This window comes from Sciurus vulgaris (genome assembly GCF_902686455.1).
Source record: "Sciurus vulgaris genome assembly, chromosome: 12".
Lineage (NCBI taxonomy): Eukaryota > Metazoa > Chordata > Mammalia > Rodentia > Sciuridae > Sciurus > Sciurus vulgaris.
Window position 1 is genome coordinate 59871575 of NC_136473.1, and position 19754 is coordinate 59891328.

General features: G+C 35.8%; 1 protein-coding gene across 1 annotated transcript in view; it reads right to left on the reverse strand.

Moving 5' to 3' along the window:
* The window catches only part of DNAH14 (dynein axonemal heavy chain 14), a gene marked incomplete at its 3' end in the record, with an annotated part of 400436 nt that overhangs the window by 147944 nt on the left and 232738 nt on the right, over positions 1-19754 (reverse strand). Inside the window, exons 52-53 of the mRNA XM_079107288.1 lie at positions 8376-8543; positions 7527-7619 (exon numbers count right to left, since the gene is read on the reverse strand). Of these exons, the coding sequence (XP_078963414.1) occupies positions 7527-7619; positions 8376-8543 (261 nt within the window). The remainder of the gene's footprint in view (positions 1-7526; positions 7620-8375; positions 8544-19754) is intronic.

Below are 19754 nucleotides of genomic sequence, written 5' to 3' on the forward strand. Positions count from 1 at the left end.
CCTTTCAAAACCCCAGCTAGGAACATCTATCCGTGCCAGTCCTGCAAGCAACTGAATTGGAGGGGGAGGGGCAGAGCTGAGTGGGTTCCCTGATCAGTTGTCCCCTGTGTTAACCTCTCTTCATGTTTGATTTTCTCCTGGTCAGTTAGACACATGCTATGCAGTACAGTGTCAGTTTGCCAGGTCTGAGTTTTGAACCAATCTCAGGTTTGCCAGGGATTGTGTACCTCAGCTGCTGCCCCTGCACTGTGGCTGCAAAATGGTTCCTTCCTCAGTTCTCCACAGGCAGCCAGGAGAGATGCAGTTTCTTTCCCACACAGGGTATTGTGCAGCATTCCTTTAGTTTATTCAGGCAGTGTCTTTGATCTCTAAACTTTCCATAAGCAGAAATGCCTCAGGCCTTCTAAAAATATGGGTTCCTTTAATTACCTTATCACTTACTTTTGACCACTCTGGGTGGTGTCTCTGGCTGCAGCTGCAGCAGTGTGCTGGGGATTTCTTCCTTATTTTATTATATCCAACCTCCTGAGTCCCCAGTCTGCTTTGATTAAATTAAAATCAGTGTTAAATTCCAGTAAAGTACTCCCCACTTTTTTTTTCATTTACCCACTTGCTGAGAAGCTGCCTGTCTGCTTTCTTGCTCCTCTATTCCAACATCTTGAAATTCCTTTAAGGTTCATTCTTTAGGCTGTGAAGTTCTATGGGTTTTGACAAATATATAGTGTACGCATATATAGTGACAGTGTCAAACAAATTTTCACCACCTTAAAAAATCTGTGTTTCACTTTCTTTCCTTCTGACCAAAATTTTGGCAACCACTAATCTCATCATCTCTATAGTTTTGCCTTTTCCAGACAATAAAATGGGCTCATATAGTATTTATAGCCATAAGTTTGGATGTGAGGTGTCCCCCAAAAGCTCACATGTGAGACAATGCAAGAGGGTTTGGAGGAGAAATGATTGGTTTATAGCCTTAACCTAATCAGAGAATTAATCCCTGATGGGATTAACTCAGTAGTAACTGGAGGCAGGTGGGGTGTGGCTGGAGGAAGTGGTGTGTGGTTATGGGGTATATATTTTGTATCTGGAAAGTGGAATCTCTCTCTCTGCTCTCTGATCACCATGTGAGCTGCTTCCCTCTGCCACACTCTTCTGTCAGGATGTCCTGCCTCACCTTGAGCCCTGAGGAATGGAGCCAGCTGTCCGTGAACTGAAACTATGCACGCCCCCAAAATTTTCCTCCTTTATAATTGTGCTGTTTGGGTCTTTAAGTCACAGTGGCAAAAATAGCTGACCAAAACATTGCCTTTCCAGATTGGCTTATTTCCTTTAGCCTTTAAAGATCACCCATGACTTTTGCAGTCTGTTAGCTCATTTTTTCTACCTCTGAATAATATTACAGTGTACAAATTACCACAGTTTGTTCATGGGCTCATTGAAGGACATCTTGGTTGCTTCCAGTTTGGGGCGATGATGTGTAAAGTTGCTGTAACCATTCATGTGCAGGTTTTTATGTGGACATACATGTTCAAATTGTTGGGTAAATATGTAGAAGCATGCCTGCTGGATCATATGGCATAACTATGTTTAGCTTTGTTACTTACTGACAAATTGTCTCCCAAAGCGACTGTGCCATTTTGCACAGCAATGAATAAAGAGTTCCTATTGCTCTGTCTCCTTGATAGTAAATGCTATTACCAGTTCTTTGGGTACTGGGTACTTTAATTAGTGGTATCTCATTGCTGTTTTCCCCAGTGACAATGGATATTGAACATCTTTTAATATGCTTTTCTGAAGTACCTGATTTTTAAAAAATTTTTAATTTTAATTGTTTACTTGTCTAATTAGCTTTAAGTTGGGTGGTTTGTCCTTACACATTTCTACAAACAGGATCATGTGGAATGGTAATAAAGACAGTTTTCCTTTATTTTTCATTCTGAATGCTCTTTCCCCCCTTTTATTGCTTAATTGAACCATCTAGGACCTCTAATATAGAGTTTGGTAGAAACTGGGTGTCAGAACATCCTTTCTTTGTTCTCAGTATTTCACTAGTAAGCATGAGTACAGCTGCAAATCTTCACAGATGTCCTTCATTGGGTTGACAAGTTCCCTTCTATTCCTTTTTGCTGCAAGTTTAGAAATATCATGAATGTTGAATTTTTTCACGAGCCTTTAAAAGTATCTATTGGGATATTTTTATGTGGGTTTTACCTTGAATTACATTAATATGGTATATTAGATTAGTGGATATTAAAAGAAACATGCATTTCTGGGAGAAATCTTACTTGTTTATAGTGTAATACTTCTTATATTTTGCTGACATAGGTTTGCTAGTATTTGTCCAGAATTGTTAAAATTATATTCTTGAGAGAGACATTCGTCTGTGGTTTTTTTCTCCTTATGTCTGTTATGGTTTGGATACAGTTTGTCTCCCAAAGGTTCATGTGCTGGAAGATTGGCCCCAGGGTGATAATGTGCTGGAATCTTTAAGAAGTGAGGTCTAATGGGAAGGACTTTGGTCTTTAAGAGGAATTAATATTTTTCTCACAGGAGTGCTTTCTTATTCTCTGATAGGAAGTCCTTCAAGAGGGAATTATAAGAGAACCTAGACTCTCCCCTGAATCTCTCTTGTTTCCTTGGTCTCACACATGTGGCCCTTTTGCACATGGCCATTTCCCTTTTGGCTTCTTCTCTGCCATACTGTGTCACAGCCAGGGGGTCCTCACCAGGACATGGTGCCATACTGTTTGAACCCTTCAGCCATCAGAATCATGATGCAAATAAACCTCTTTACTTTATTAGTTACCAGCCTCGGGTATTTTATTAAAGCTATACAAAGTGGACTAATAGAAAATCTTTAACTTTGGTATTGTTATTACTGGCCTTAAAGATGAGTTGGGAAGTATTACTTCTTCTATTTTTTGGAAGCATTTGTGAAGGTTTTGTATTAAGTCTTTCTTAAATGTTTGATGTAATTCTCCAGTGAAGCCATTTGGCTCTGCAATTTTTCTTGTGGTGAGTTTGAAAATTCTTAATTCAGTCTCTTTATTTGTTATTAAGATATTCTAATTCTTCAGTTTCACTAGTTTGTGTCTGTCTAGGAAAGTATCCTTTCAATTTAAATTATCTGATGTATTGGCATATAGTAGTTGATAGTATTTCCTTATAATTCTTCTCATTTCTGTAATGTTGGTGGTGATGTCTCCTCTAATCCCTGGTTTTAATGATTTTGACTTGTCTCTTCCCCTTTTTCTTGGTTCAGTCTAGTGGTTAATTTTGTTGAGCCTTTCAAAGAACCAACTTTGTTTTTTCTGTTTTCTATTTCTTTCTCTAATCTTTCTTATTTCTTTCCTTTTGCTTAGTTTGGATTGGATTTTTTTTGTAATTTCCCGGGGTAGAAGTTTAGATTATTGATTAAAAGTCTTACTTCATTTGAAATATAGAATTCACAGCAATAGATTTCCCTCTAAGTACTTTAAGTGTATTGTGCTTTTGTTTCCATTTTCCTGAAAGTATTTTCTAATTTCTTTTAATCATTGGTCATTAAGAAGTATGTTGCCAACATTCTACATAATTATGAATACCCTAAATTTCCTTTTGTTGCCAATTATTTCTAATTTAATTCTATTGTGATCACAAAACATATTTTAATGATTTCAATCCTTTTAAATTTATTGAGACTTGTTTCATGGCTTGGCATCTGGTCTGTCTTTGAGAATATAATAGGTTTATTTCAGAAGAATATGTATTTTATAGTTTTGGAGTGAAGTCTCCTATATCATGTAAATTTAGATCAAGTTATTGTATAATCTTGTTGAAGTCTTTATATCCTTGCCAACTATTTGTCTATTTGCTCTGTCTATTGTGAATGGTGGTATTGAAGTCCTACTACTGCTGTAAATTGATTACTTCTCCTTTAAATTCTGTCAGATTTGGCTCCACGTGTTTCTGGTACTTTGTTTTTAGCTACACATGTTTATAACTGTAATCTCTTCCTGACTTCTGTTGATGGCATATGGTTGGATTTTGTTCTTTTAAAAATAGAGTCTTAAAGTTGCTGCCTTTTTATTGGAGTTTTTAATGCATTTATATTTATGTCATGATTGACATGGTTTGATCTTTGTTGGCCATATTGCTGGTTTTTATATATCTTCTATCTTTTTTTCACCTTTGTTTCTCCTTTATTACCTTTTTGTGTTTAATTGATATTTTCTAGAGTTCTATTTTAATTCTTTTTTATCATATTTTTGGGCTCATATTTTTATATTAAAAATAAAAACTACTGCATGATATCATAAAGTAAAAAAAATTAATCTAGAAAATTATACTTGCCATGTATATAATGAAGAAAAGATTAGTATCTAAATAGATAAATAATCCTACAAATAATACAAGAGATAACACAGTAGAAAAATGAACAAAGGATATAAATAAAATAATTCACAGAAAAGGAGATCCAAATTTACAATAAGCAAATAAAGATGGTTCAACTTATATTTGTTTCTCTGTGTCTGCCCCCAAAGTAATTAAATCTTCTCCCTAGCAACCCTCAGTTATGGCTGGACTTCCAGTACAGATGTCCCAAATACTCTGTGGAGAAGTCAGCAGTTAATCTGATTGAGAATCCCCATCACAAAATGAGTTGTTTCTCTCTTGCTACCTTGATTTTCTCTTTATCTTTGATGTATCTAGGTGTGAATTTACTTGTGTTTACTTCGAGTTTCTTGAGCTGTCATTAAGCTTCTTGAAAGAATTTTGGGCATAATTATATACATATATATATTTTTTTTTTTTTAAAGTAGCCAAGGACACTTAACCACTGAGCCACATTCCCAGCCCTTTTTATTTTGAGACAGTGTCTCTCTAAGTTCCTGAGGCTGGTGTCAATCTTCAGCTTCCTGAGCAGCTAAGATTACAAGTGAGTGCCACTGTACCTGCTTTATATCATGTTTTCTATCACTTCATATTTCTCCTCTTTTCCTGGGAATCACATTATGTATATTTTGGTATATTTAGTGTACCTAATGGTGTCCCTCAGGTTCTGTTTTTTTCAGGATGAATAATTTTTATTGCTCTATGTTCAAGTTTGCAGACTTTTTTCTTCTATCATCTTAAATCTGCTGTGAGCACCTCTAATGAAATTTTCATCTCATTTGTTATAATTTCCAAATATGGAAATTCCATTTTAAAAAATGAGTTCTAGCTCTGTATTGGTATTCTCTATTTGAAAAGTCATTGTTGTATGCTTTAATTTTTAATATATGCGTATTCCTTTAGTTCTTTGAATATATTAATAACAGCTGCATTTCCAGATGTCTGGTAAGTGACCTCTGGATTCCCTTCAAATGTTTCTGTTGACTGCTTTTTTCCCTGTGTATAACTTACACTTTTCTATCTCTTCTCATGTCTTATAATTTTTGTTGAAAACTGGACATAATAAGTTGTCTGAAATGATCTTTTAAACTGACGAGTTAAATTGAAATACTAATATTTGTTTTCCTATTTTCTTTGGTAATTTAACAAAACAATTCAGTTGAACCAAATATTATTTGTGTTAAAAAAGTAATATAACTTTTCTTTTACTTTTTTTTTTCTTTTTTTTTCTTTTACTTGGTTCCCTAATTAAACTAATGACACTTGAATTCTCTACCCTAGATCATGATTGTTTCATTATTTTTAATATTTTATGGGTTTTTCATTAAATCATTATGCTTCTTCCAGCTGCTTCTTTCTGCAGAAGCCCCACTTGCTAGTTTACCCTTCAAAATTAAATGACTGCTTTGCAAAGTTGAACCCCTGTGTTACTTTGATCCAGGACAAAAATCTATCTAGGATGCATAAGTAAAATAGTAATAGGATCAGGAGAAGCAGGGATCTGTAATTTTTTTACCTTGTATTTTCAGTAGGGGCTCTTGACAGTTTAGATGGGTTCAGGAGAAAATGACTATAGAGGAATTATTAAGAAGGCAAGTTTCTAGTTGCATGTAGTTTTTTAAAAAAATTACTCTGAAAACATTGTGAGGAATTTAATTATTGAGAACTTGTCTTAAATGTACTTGTTATTAGAAAACAGTTGATTTGCTAAAAAAAAAAAAGGGGGGTCACTTTGTTGCAAAAGAAGTAAACCCAGAATATATACCCTTTGGTAAAAGAAAAATAATATTATTAATTGAAATCAGAGAAAAAAACCATAGCCCTTTTAGAACTTGTGTTATAAATATGAAGATAGACAATAAATAAACAAAATTAATACATAATATAAGGTCAGATAATATGAAGAACTTGAATGAATCAAAGCAGAATAAGGGGACAGAGTGGAACGGGTTGAGGGAAGGGGCATGCTACTTCCAGGTGGAGATGAGGTGGCTTAAAAGGGGTTGTGGCTGTGGAGATGCAGCAAAGTGGGCAAACTTGAGATACATTTAGAAAAGTATATTGCCCAGCATTTACTGATGGATTGAATGTTGAGTGATGAAAAAGCCACAAGACTGAATGACTCAGGTTTCTGGCTACAGCTGTAGATTTATGGTGATACCATTTACAGATAGAAAAGGTTAGTAAAGAAATAGCTTTGGTGGTAGAAAAAAAATACTTTGTATTTCTTGATTCAATTTTTGAAATTTTAATTTATTTTATTTAATCTTACTGTACATGTCTATTTAAATGAGTGTTTAAATAAAGCTTTATCTGTTCTGAATGTTAAGAACAAGTCCTATTTGGAAAAAAAGAGACATAAAGTAAGTAGTTATAAATAAAGTATAAAAGAAATGTTAGGCATAAATAATAACTTCAGCTATTATAAACATGACTTATGTAATTGGCTAAATATATTGGATTTTATTTAGCTCTCCAAAACTTTTTCTCTATCTGAAGTAATTAGGTGTTCTCCAGGAATTTAGCTCCCATGTGTTCTCATGAGAAGCAAAATTTTGTGTAAAGTCTCACATTTCTAAATCAATATTCAAATTAATGTACTATTTTCGCAGTCATCATCTATCTGCACAGATACCATATCTATACTAGGAGAGATATGGCACACTAGAACTGGTGCCAGATCCAATAATTTTGTTCATGTCATATACCTTTCCAAAACAAATAACATTTATATGTGATAGTAAATTTCTTATGCAAACTAGTGAGGAAAATGATCCTGTCATATGACTTAATTATTGTGATTTTTCAAAAGTATGGATAAATGAAACTTTGGCTAGAAAGGTGACTTTATTAGAGTTTCTTAACTTTTATTTAAAAAGTTAAAAACACTGAAAAAACTTAAAAACACTGAAATCCGGGTGCAGTGGCACATGCCTGTAATCCCAGCAGCTCAGGAAGCTGAGGCAGAAGGACAGACCACAAGTTCAAAGCCATCCTCAGAAAATTAGTGAGACCCTAAGCAACTCAGCAAGATCATGTTTCAAAAAAAAAAAAAAAGGGGGAGGAGGCTGGGGATGTGACTCAGTAGTTTAGAGCCTGTGGGTTTAGTCCCTTGTACCAAAAAGAAAAAAAATTAAAATTAAAATTTGTACCAGTAACATGTGACTCCCTGGTTGTCGAAGGACCCTTGTAGCTCTTAAGATATGTTCTACGGCTTCCTTGAAGAACACCATGGAATGAGGAATCTAGGGGAAGAAATGTGACAAACTGATTACAGATGTAGAAAAATCAAATGTTATGGCTTTATACATAGGATATAAGGATATGGGAGGAGAATTACTATTCTAGTAGTCCAGTGATTTGGGTCTGGTCAACTAGTATACATGAATATTGAGGAAAAGTATATTTTCATAATGAGGATCATCCTTGTGCTAATATTCTGGTGACCAGTGTTGAGCACTCATCAGGTTGAGAGAAGAGAATGAAGAGAACAATAGTAAATAGGCTGCTTTTCTGTTCTGTCTTGGCAAGGGGTGCAAGTGCTGGAAAGAAGAGTCTTAGGAAACTGATTATGGTGCTGACAGTTTTGTTGGTTTCTCTGTTGCGGCACATCTCTGCCTACAACAATGCAAAAAGATGTAGAGAGAGTCACAGCCATTTTTGTTACTCTGAACCCTACTGTCACACTCGTTTTTGCATCTCTTACCTACATTGACTCTATTCATTCAACACCCTGCAGCCTCAGTGGTAAACCTTGGCTTTAAATTACATGCTATTGAGACAAAATAAGGCAAATTGATATAAGGTTGTATTTCAGTTGTCTGCTTTGAAATCTGAGGGCATGCTTCCCCTCTCTTTGACATACACACACACACACACACACACACACACACACACACTTCTTAAAAAAAATGATACATATATATACATATTGTGTATATGTGTATATAAATATGTACATATATAACAAACCTCAAATTCTTACGTAGTATATGTTTTACCTCCAAAGATGTTGAACACAACTTCATTTGGAATTCATTAAGTACTCTGGCTAGTTTATTATAGTCATTTGTATTCTGATAGATCTTTTTCCTAAGAGATTTGTTTATATCCAAGAAGTCCACAAATACAGTTGGGTCATTCATCAGGTTTTCTGGAGTCCACTCAATCTATTGTAAGATAAGAATTTAACACTATCATTGCAGTACCATCCTACTTGTTATCAAGACCAGTCTACATGTATCATACAGGCTCCTGGTATAGTGGATCGAGGATTCAGGGTTTGGTAACCTTTTTCACACTATGGACTCCTTTTGACAGAGAAGTCTGTGGATTCCTGCTCAGATTAACATTGAGAAGGGTTACAAAGGAAACCAAATACACTAAAATACAGTTCTATCTACCTTTTTGAAGGTCTCTGGACCCCAGGTTAAGAACTCCTAGAATTGGAGATATCTGACGATTCCACTGGAATCTGGGAAAAGATTACCTCCACGGTCCTGCAAGTGTCCACACTTGCTTTGCTGGTCCATTTGGCAAAACTCTTGCCTATCTCTTATACCAAGGTCATGAGTTATTTCTCTTTGACCATTTTTCCTTCCTCTAAAACCAGATAAAGTTGTTCTCTCTTCCTTTTTTCTACCACAGTGTGTGTGCAGAGGTGTCATAACACCTACAGAAAGGTATTCCACCTGCTGAGTTGCAAGATGTTTGGAGGCAGGGTCTTCACTGGTTTTAGTAGTATCCAGCACTGGAAATTCCTGATGGGCATTCAGAAGATGTTTATTTAGCAGATGGTAAATGAAAGTTGAGGGGTGGTATGGTAGCTGGTTAAGAGAATATCTGGCGTCAGATATCCTGGGTTAGAATAGTGCTTACCCAGCTGTGTAACCTTGGGCAAGTTCTCAGTCTAACTCTGCTCAGTTTCGTCTGTCAAACGAGGATAATAATAGAACATACATCATAGAGGTATTATGAATAAAGATGAAAATGAGTAATGATAAACAAAGCTCTTCAAATAGTGCCTAATATGCTGTATTACCTATTATTTTATTTTTAAAAGAGTCAATCAACACATTAATTTATAAATTTATAAATTATTCACATTTTTTTTTGGTACGGGGGATTAAGTCCAGCAGTACTAACCACTGAGAAACATCCCCAGCCCTTTTTATTTTTGAGACAGGGTCTCACTAAGTTGCTTAGGACCTCACTAAGTTGCTGAGGCTGGCTTTGACTTGTGATCCTCCTGACTGAGGTTCCTGCCACTGCACTCGACACAGGAATAATTTATATTCTCATGTTCTTACGGAAGATGTGGTTAATATGTTTTTTTTAAACTTATTTTTTATTTTTACAGACTGCATTTTGACTCATTGTACACAAATGGGGTACAACTTTTCATGTCTATGGTTGTACACAATGTAGATTCACACCATTTGTGTAATCATACATGTACATAGGGTAATAATGTCTGTAATATGGTTTTTAATTTGGGTTATTGGAGTAGCTCTTGCTGTCTATAAGCTGATTCCTGCTGGGTGCAGTTTGGCTCCCATAAATTTGCTTGCTGATTTTGTATTGCCTCTACATCTATTCCTTGGCATGGTAAAGCATCAAAATTGAATTGTGGTTAGTACTTATGGGGAGTTTAGGAACTTCTTCTAGATAGTAATAAACTCTCTTTAAATCATTATTTTACCAAAGTTTCTCCATTCTTTCATTCATTCCTTATATTTCATTCATTGCAGATGTATTTATTGAATATCAATTGGGGGTGGGAGGATGCCAAGTTCTGGGGACTTAGAAATAGAAATCGATGATTCTGTTCTTATGGAACTTGTAGGCTGGAGAAAGATATGAAATTATATTATAATAAGGACAGAAAAGACAGGGAAATCTCATAGGCCTATGAAACTACAAAGAAGGGAAACTTAATCTGGAAAGGGGGTGTTGGTCAAAAAAGGTACCAAGAAGTAGAAAATATGAGCTGAATTAAAAAAAAAATTTGAATTGACAACTCATAGTTCAACATACTTATTAGGTGCAGAATAATGTGCTTTATGAATACAATGTGAGGCAATTAAATCAATTAACATATTTATCACCTCAAATGCCATTTTTTTTGTGGTGAAAACATTTGAAATTTATGCAGTGTTTGAAATGTATAATACACTGTTATTAACTATAGTCAAGAGATCTAAAATAATCTCATTCCTCCTAACTGAGGCTCATTGCCTTTGACCATCATCCTCACATTTCTCCTACCTATTCTGCTCCCTGCTTCTGTGAGTTTGATTACATTAGATTCCACATACCAGTAAGAACATGTGGTATTTGTCTCTCTGTGCCTGTCTTATTTCAATTAGCATAAGATTTATGAGCTGAGTCTTGAATGATGGCCAGGAATGATCTAGAGGAAGGGACCCCCAGTTTCAAAGGCAGAGACAAAATAGAGACCGTGCTGCATTCTAGTTGGAATATGGGAGTTAGATGTTAGATGTTCATATTTCTGGCATGGATGGAGGCTTCGATGGTATCACCAATCACTGGCGTGGGAAGCACGAGGGCAGGGCATCTTGATTGTGGAGAAGGTGCAGTGGATGGAGACTGGGAATGGTTTTACCCATGTTTAGTATGAAATGCCCAGGGTAATATGAGATGGAAATAGAAGTTAAACCAAGGCCCCACTCTAAAGTTCAGGCTCTTTTCACCAAACCAACTGCCTATATTTGAATTGAAAATATAAAGTTTAGTTATTTTTAGTATTATGATAGTTTATGTTATTTGAGCACTTACTACATTGTGTCAGAAACTGTACTGAACATTTTATTTAAGTTAGTGCTATTAATTCTAATTCTATTATTATTAAATTAGTGCACAGTTTTATGAGGTAAGTACAATAACCACACTTAAATAGAGATTAGGAAATCAAGTAAAAGATGGGTCACTTGCCCAAGAATACAGGGCTCATAAATGGGGGTACTGGACTTTGAACTTGGGTAGAACTCTATGTTGAACTTCCTCTCTGGGCAGAAAAGTGACAAATATAGACAAGTGGGTTGGAGATTCCAGTATCTGAGTGAAGGAAACCAGGTACAAGATGACCCTGAGACATTACCCAAAGGCAGCTCCAGGAGGGTAAGTGAAGAAGGGCTGCATCCTGAGTAGGGCCCTGGAAGATTCTAGAGTGGAGGTGGTAGTGGATGTGGACATGGAAAAAGGATTACCCCTTAAATCCTTAATGGGAATTTTATTTTATCAGATTTTTTTTTAAATTGGAGGAGAGAGGTGATAAGGTTAACATGAATATAATTATATAAAGAGGGACCTGGGCTGGTTTTCAAGTTGAAATAAAAACCTTCCAGGACAAATGAAAGTTAAAAGAATTCACAATTAGAAAGCCTCCATTACAGAACAGTCTCAAAAAAATATTCCAAGAAGATGAAATGTAAAAAAAAGTGAAAACTAATACAGGGAGGAACTATGCTAAAGAAATAGTCAATCAAATGAAACACTAATTGAAGTTAAAAACTAGAAATAAACCAAAGTGACTGGGAACAAAATCATATCTCAATAATAACCTTGACTCTGTCCTAAACTCATCAATCAAAAGACACAGACTGGGGAGATCCAAGATGGTGGACTAGAGGGTGACTGCATCTCCCTTCATTCGCTCCAGAACCCAGGACTTGGACCAACATAGAGCTGCAGGGTGAGTCTCTCCCACCAGGTGAAGCTCGGCCTGGGTGGCAGCTTCTCGGAGCAGGGCAGGGCAGCTAGAGTCTTCCCCAAGCAGCCCTGCTTTCTCCGGCAGCAGGCTTGATCCACAGCCAGCTACTAGGAGCAGGCCGCCCAGTGAGAGCTTTTCTGCACAGAACCAACCCCAAGCCCTGAACCCAGCAGCGGGCCCGGCCTGTAGGTGGCTTCTGGGACCAGGGCAGGGCAGCCAGAGACTTCCCCAAGCAGCCCTGCTCCCTCCAGTGGCAGGCGTGATCTACTGCCAGCTCCTCGGAGCAGACCCACCCAGTAAAAGCTTTTCCGCACAGAGCCAACCCCAAGCGCTGAACCCAGCGGTGGGCCCCAGCCCGCAGGTGGCTTCTGGGACCAAGGCAGGACAGGGAGAGGCTTTCCCCTAGCAGCCTGGCTCCCTCAGGCGGGGGCAGGCCCTGTCTATAGCCAGCTTCTAGGAGCAGGACCACCCAGTGAGAGGATTTCCATACAGAACCAGCCCCCAGCCCTGGACCCAATAATGGGCTAGGGGCAGTTTTCTTTGGAAGCACTGCATTATCAAGTTCCTCCAATACTTCAGGCTACTGAAGGCTAAGAGGAGATATACTGGAAATCTACAGGGACACTATAAGTCAATAGAGGAAATCTGCAATATCTCAGAGTCCCACTGATATCTGACCAATATGAGAAAACAAGGGAAGAAAATGTCCCAAACAAACCTAGATACTATATCAATAAAACTCAATGACAGCACAGCAGAAGAAATGTCAGAAAGGGAGTTCAGAGTGTACATAATTAAAACAATCAGGGAAGCAAATGAGGAGATGAAAGAGCAAATGCAGGCATTGAAGAAACAGATGAAAGAGCAAATGCAGGAATTAAATGGTCACACCAAACAACAGTTAAAAGAGCAATTATGGGAAGCAAAAGATCATTTCAATACAGAGTTAGAGATACTGAAAAACAAATAAACAAACAGAAATCCTTGAAATGAAGGAAACAATAAACCAAGTTAAAAACTGCATAGAGAGCATAACCAATAGGATAGAACACCTGGAAGACAGAACCTCAGACATTGAAGACAAAATATTTAATCTTCAAAACAAAGCTGACCAAACAGAGAAGATGGTAAGAAATCATGAACAGAATCTACAAGAATTATGGGATATCGTGAAAAGGCCAAATTTAAGAATTATTGAGATTGAGGAAGGCTTGGAGAAACAAACCAAAGGAATGAACAATCTACTCAATGAAATAATATCAGAAAATTTCCCAAATCTGAAGAATGAAATGAAAAACCAAGTATAAGAGGCTTATAGGACTCGAAATATATAAAATTACAACAGACCCACACCAAAGCACATTATTATGAAAATACCTAACATACAAAATAAAAACAGAATTTTAAAGGTCAAGAGAGAAAAGAATCAAATTACATTCAGGGGGAAACCAATAAGAATATCAGCACATTTTTCAATCCAGACCCTAAAAACTAGAAGGGCCTGGAACAACATTTACCAAACGCTGAAAGAAAACAGATGCCAACCAAGAATCTTATACCCAGCAAAACTTACTTTCAGATTTGACAACGAAATAAAATCCTTCCATGATAAACAAAAGTTAAAAGAATTTACAAAGAGAAAGCCAGAATTACAGAACATTCTCAGCAAAATATTCCATGAGAAAGAAATGAAAAACAATGATGCAAATCAGCAATGGGAGGAACTAGCCTAAAGGAATAGCCAAATAAAGGAGAAACCAAATCATGTCAAAAAACAAAAATGAGTCAAATGACTGGGAATACAAATCATATCACAATAATAACCGTGAATGTTAATGGCCTGAACTCATCAATCAAAATACATAGACTGGCAGATTGGATTAAAAAAAAAATCCAACAATATGCTGCCTGCAAGAGACTCATCTCATAGAAAGAGATACCCATAGACTGAAGGTGAAAGGATGGGAAAAAACATACCATACACACGGACACAGCAAAAAAGCTGGAGTATCCATCCTCATTTCAGATAATGTGGACTTCAAGCCAAAACTAGTCAGAAGGGATAAAGAAGGACATTTCATACTGCTTAAGGGAAGCATAAATCAGCAAGACATAACAATCATAAATACCTATGCCCTGAACATTGGCTAATCCATGTACATCAAACAAATCCTTCTCAATTCCAGAAATCAAATAGACCACAACACAATAATACTAGGTGATTTTAACACACCTCTCTCACCGCTGGATAGATCGTCCAAACAAAAATTGAATAAATAAACCATAGATCTCAATAACACAATCAACAATTTAGACTTAACAGACATACATAGAATATACCATCCAACAAAGAATGAATACACTTTCTTCTCAGCAGCACATGGATCCTTCTCTAAAATAGACCATATTTTATGCCACAAAGCTACTGTGAGCAAATACAAGAAGATAGAGATTGTACCTTGTATTCTATCAGATCATAATGGACTGAAATCAGAAATAAATGACAGAATAAAAAACAGAAACTTCTCCAATACCTGGAGATTAAATAATACACTATTATATGATGAATGGAAACAGAAGACATCAGGAGGGAAATAAAAAAATTCTTAGAAGTAAACGAGAACAAAGACACATCATATCAAAACCTCTGGGACACTATGAAAGCAGTACATAGAGGAAGATTTATTTCATGGGGCACATTCAACAAAAGAAGTAAAAATGAACAAATAAACAACTCAACACTACAGCTCAAAGCCCTAGAAAAAGAAGAGCAAAACAACACCAAAAGTAGTAGAAGACAGGAAATAGTTAAAATCAGAGCTAAAATCAACAAAATTGAAACAAAAGAAACAATCAGAAAAATTAACAAAATAAAGAGTTGGTTCTTTGAAAAAATAAACAAAATTGATAAACCCTTAGCCACACTAACAAAGAGAAAGAGGGAGAAAACTCAAATTACTAAAATTTGGAATGAACAAGGAAATATCACAACAGACACGAGTGAAATACAAAACATAATTAGAAGCTATTTTGAAAATCTATACTCCAACAAAATAGAAAACCTCAAAGACATCAACAAGTTTCTAGAGACATATGAATTACCTAAACTGAACGAGGAGGACATACACAACTTAAATAAATCAATTTCAAGCACTGAAATAGAAGAGGTCATCAAAAGCCTACCAACAAAGAAAAGTCCGGGACCAGATGGGTTCTCAGCCGAGTTCTACAAAACCTTTAAAGAAGAACTCATTCCAATACTCCTCAAAGTGTTCCATGAAATAGAAGAGGAGGGAACCCTCCCAAACTCATTCTATGAAGCCAATATCACCCTGATACCTAAACCAGACAGAGACACATCAAGGAAAGAAAATTTCAGACCAACATCCTTAATGAACATCGACACAAAAATTCTCAACAAAATTTTAGCAAATCGCATACAAAAATATATTAAAAAGATAGTGCACCACGATCAAGTGGGTTTTATCCCAGGGATGCAAGGTTGGTTCAACATCCAGAAATCAATAAATGTCATTCACCATATCAATAGACTTAAAGTTAAGAATCACATGATTATTTCAATAGATGCAGAAAAGCATTCAATAAAATACAGCATCCCTTCATGCTCAAAACACTAGAAAAAACAGGGATAGTAGGAACATTCCTTAACATTGTAAAGGCCATCTATGCTAAACCCATGGCCAATATCATTCTAAATGGTGAAAAACTGAAAGCATTCCCCTTAAAAACTGGAACACGGCAGGGATGCCCTCTTTGACCACTTCTATTCAACATCATCCTTGAAACTCTAGCCAGAGCAATTAGATAAACCAAAGAAATTAAACAGAAACGAATAGGAAAAGAAGAACTCAAACTATCCCTGTTCGCTGATGACATGATTATATATTTAGAGGAACCTGGAAATTCCACCAGAAAACTCTTAGAACTCATAAGTGAATTCAGTAAAGTAGCAGGTTACAAGATCAATGCTCATAAATCCAATGCATTTTTATACATAAGTGATGAATCTTCAGAAAGAGAAATTAGGAAAACTACCCCTTTCACAATAGCATCGAAAAAAATAAAATACTTGGGAATCAATCTCACAAAGGAGGTGAAAGACCTCTACAATGAGAATTACAGAACACTAAAGAAAGAAATTAAAGAAAAACTTAGAAGATGGAAAGATCTCCCATGTTCTTGGATAGGCAAAATTAATATTGTCAAAATGGCCATACTACCAAAAGTGCTATACAGATTCAATGCAATTCCAATTAAAATCCCAATGACGTACCTTACAGAAATAGAGCAAGCAATTATGAAATTCATCTGGAAGAATAAGAAACCCAGAATAGCTAAAGCAATCCTCAGTAGAAAGAGCAAAGCAGGGGGTATTGCAATACCAGATCTTCAACTCTACTACAAAGCAATAGTAACAAAAATGGCATGGTAGTGGTACCAAAATAGACAGGTAGATCAATAGTACAGAATAGAGGACATGGACACAAACCCAAATAAATACAATTTTCTCGTATTAGACAAAGGGCCAAAAATATGTAATGGAGAAAAGATAGCCTCTTCAACAAATGGTGCTGGGAAAACTGGAAATCCATATGCAACAGAATGAAATTAAACCCCTATCTCTCACCCTGCACAAAACTCAACTCAAAATGGATCAAGGACCTCAGAATCAGACCAGAGACCCTGCATCTTATTGAAGAAAAAGTTGGTCCAAATCTTCAACTTGTTCGCTTAGGATCAGACTTCCTTAAGAGGACTCCCATAGCACAAGAAATAAAAGCAAGAATCAACAACTGGGATAGATTCAAACTAAAAAGCTTTCTCTCAGAAAAGGAAACTATCAGTAATGTGAAGAGAGAGCCTACAGAGTATAAGAAAATATTTGCCACTCATACTTCAGATAGAGTGCTAATTTCCATAATATATAAAGAACTCAAAAAACTCTACACCAAGAATACAAATAATCCAATCAACAAATGTGGTAAGGAAATAAACAGAAGAAGATCTACAAGCAATCAACAGATAAATGAAAAAATGTTCAATATCTCTAGTAATAAGAGAAATGCAAATCAAAACTACCCTACAATTCCATCTCACCCCAAGTAGAATGGCTATTATCAAGAACACAAGCAACAATAGGTGTTGGTGAGGATGTGGGGAAAAAGGTCCACTCACACATTGCTGGTGGGGTTTCAAATTAGTGAAGCCACTCTGAAAGCAGTATGAAGATTCCTCAGAAAGCTTGGAATGGAACCACCATTTGACCCAGCTATCCCTCTCCTTGGCCTATACCAAAGGACTTAAAATCAGCATACTACAGAGATACAGCCACATCAACGTTCATAGCTGCTCAATTCACAATAGCCAGATTGTGGAACCAACCTAGATGTCCTTCAATTGATGAATAGATAAAGAAACTGTGGCATATATATATAATGGAATATTACTCAGCTATAAAGAATGATAAAATTATGGCATTTGCAGGCAAATGGATGAAATTGGAGAATATCATGCTAAGTGAGATAAGCCAATCTCAAAAATCTAAAGGACGAATGATCTCGCTGATAAGCGGATGAGGACATATAATGGGGGGTAGGAGGGGTTAGCGTTAGATTTAGGTTTAGGTTTAGGGTTAGGGTTAAGGAGGGTGGCAAGAATGGACGAAGGAAGGACTGAATAGAGGAAAAAGGGGTGGGAGGGGTGGGGGGAAGGGAAGAAATAACAGAATCAATCAAACAACATTACCCTATGTAAATTTATGATTACACAAATGGTATGCCTTTACTCCATGGGCAGAGAAACAACACGTATCCCATTTTTTTACAATTAAAAAAAAAAAAAAAACACAGACTGGAAGATTGGATTAAAGCCAGGACCCAACAATTTGCTGTCTCCAAGAGACTCACTTCATAGGCAAAGACATCCACAGACTGAAGGTGAAAGGATAGAAAAATTTGTGGATTGCATAAACAAGCAGGGATTTCTATCCTCATATTATATCCTCAGATCCTCATATTAAAGTCCATGAAGAGGATATTAAGCCAAAATTAAACAGAAGGAACAAAGAAGGCCATTTCATACTGCTAAAGGGAACTACACATCAACAAGAATAAGAATTGTAAATATTTATGCCCCAAACAATGGAGCATCTATGTACATCAAACAAACCCTTCTCAATTTCAAGAATCAAATAGACCACAACACAATAATACTGCGTGACTTTAACACACCTCTGTCACCACTGGATAGATCCTCCAAAACAAAAACTAAATAAAGAAGCCATAAAAGCAAAAATTATAATTGATAATTTAGACTTAACATACATATATAGAATATTTCATTCATCAATTGACTGAATACACTTTCTCTTTAGCAGCACACCGATCCTTCTCTCATATAGACCATGTTATGTAAGCTATCACATAAGTTGGCATACAATTATAATATTACCTTAATATATTTTTAGCATCCATAGAATTATTTTGATAGCTATCAATATTAATTTTTGTGTTCTTGCTTTTTTCTTATCAGACTTAATTGATTTTTATCAAATTTTAACTGTATTGTTTCTTCTTTTATATATATCTGCTCCTACTCTTATTTTTTCCTTCCTACTACATAATTTGAAAATAACTTGTTATTCTAGCTTCTTTCTGATACAAGTACTTTAAGTTACAAATGTTCATCTGAGTACTGTTTCATCCCAGAGATCCTGATATTTTAAGCTTTTATTATCACTTAGTTCAAAGCACTTTTTATTTACTTTTCTTGTGCTTTCTTTCTTGACCTCTGAGATATTTATAAGTGTGCCATTTAATTTTGAAGTAGTTGACATGTGGGTGTGGGGTTGTATATATCTTAAGATGATTAACTTCTAATGTAATAAATCATGCAGGAAACACAGTCTGCATGATTTCAAATTTTAAAAAGTAATGGAAATGCTTTTTATATTGGTTGTATTGGTTATATACATGTCAAAACTGATCCAAATGCATACCTCAAATATATACATTTTATTGGACTTCTATTTTACCTCATTAAAGTTATGCAAAAAAAAGATGAACCTGAACTGAAGAGCAGAAAACTTGAATTAAAAGAAAGTAATGATAAGAATGTCCATAAAGTTTTAAAAATTTATGAATCTGTGATTTATCTCAAAAACAAATGTATACATATACATACACATATATAGAGACATAGATTACGTGTATGTATGTTATATTCTGAGTTTATCTACATGTGTATCTAATTTATCTTTATTTCTATGTATAAAGTTTATATTCTAGATTTTTCTTTAACTTGTATAAAATTTAGTTGGGCCTTTTAATTTACTGTATTTCTTAGACCTCTATGAATAGGATGAAAGAAAGTGGCATCACCAAAGAGAGAAAAAGCAAAGAAGAGTCACCTCTGGAAAAGAAATTTTCCCCTTAATTCTTTTGAGAAGGGTTAGCAAAGGTGGTAAGGAAGTTGAGCTCACTGCTCTGTTCAGTCGAAATTCTTTTTTTGTCTGTGTGGTGCTAAGAATGGAATCCAGGCCTTATGAATGCTTGGCAAGCACTCCAACACTCAGCCACATTCCCAGCCCACATCCTTTTTAGTGTGAATCAATTTATTGAAACACTTT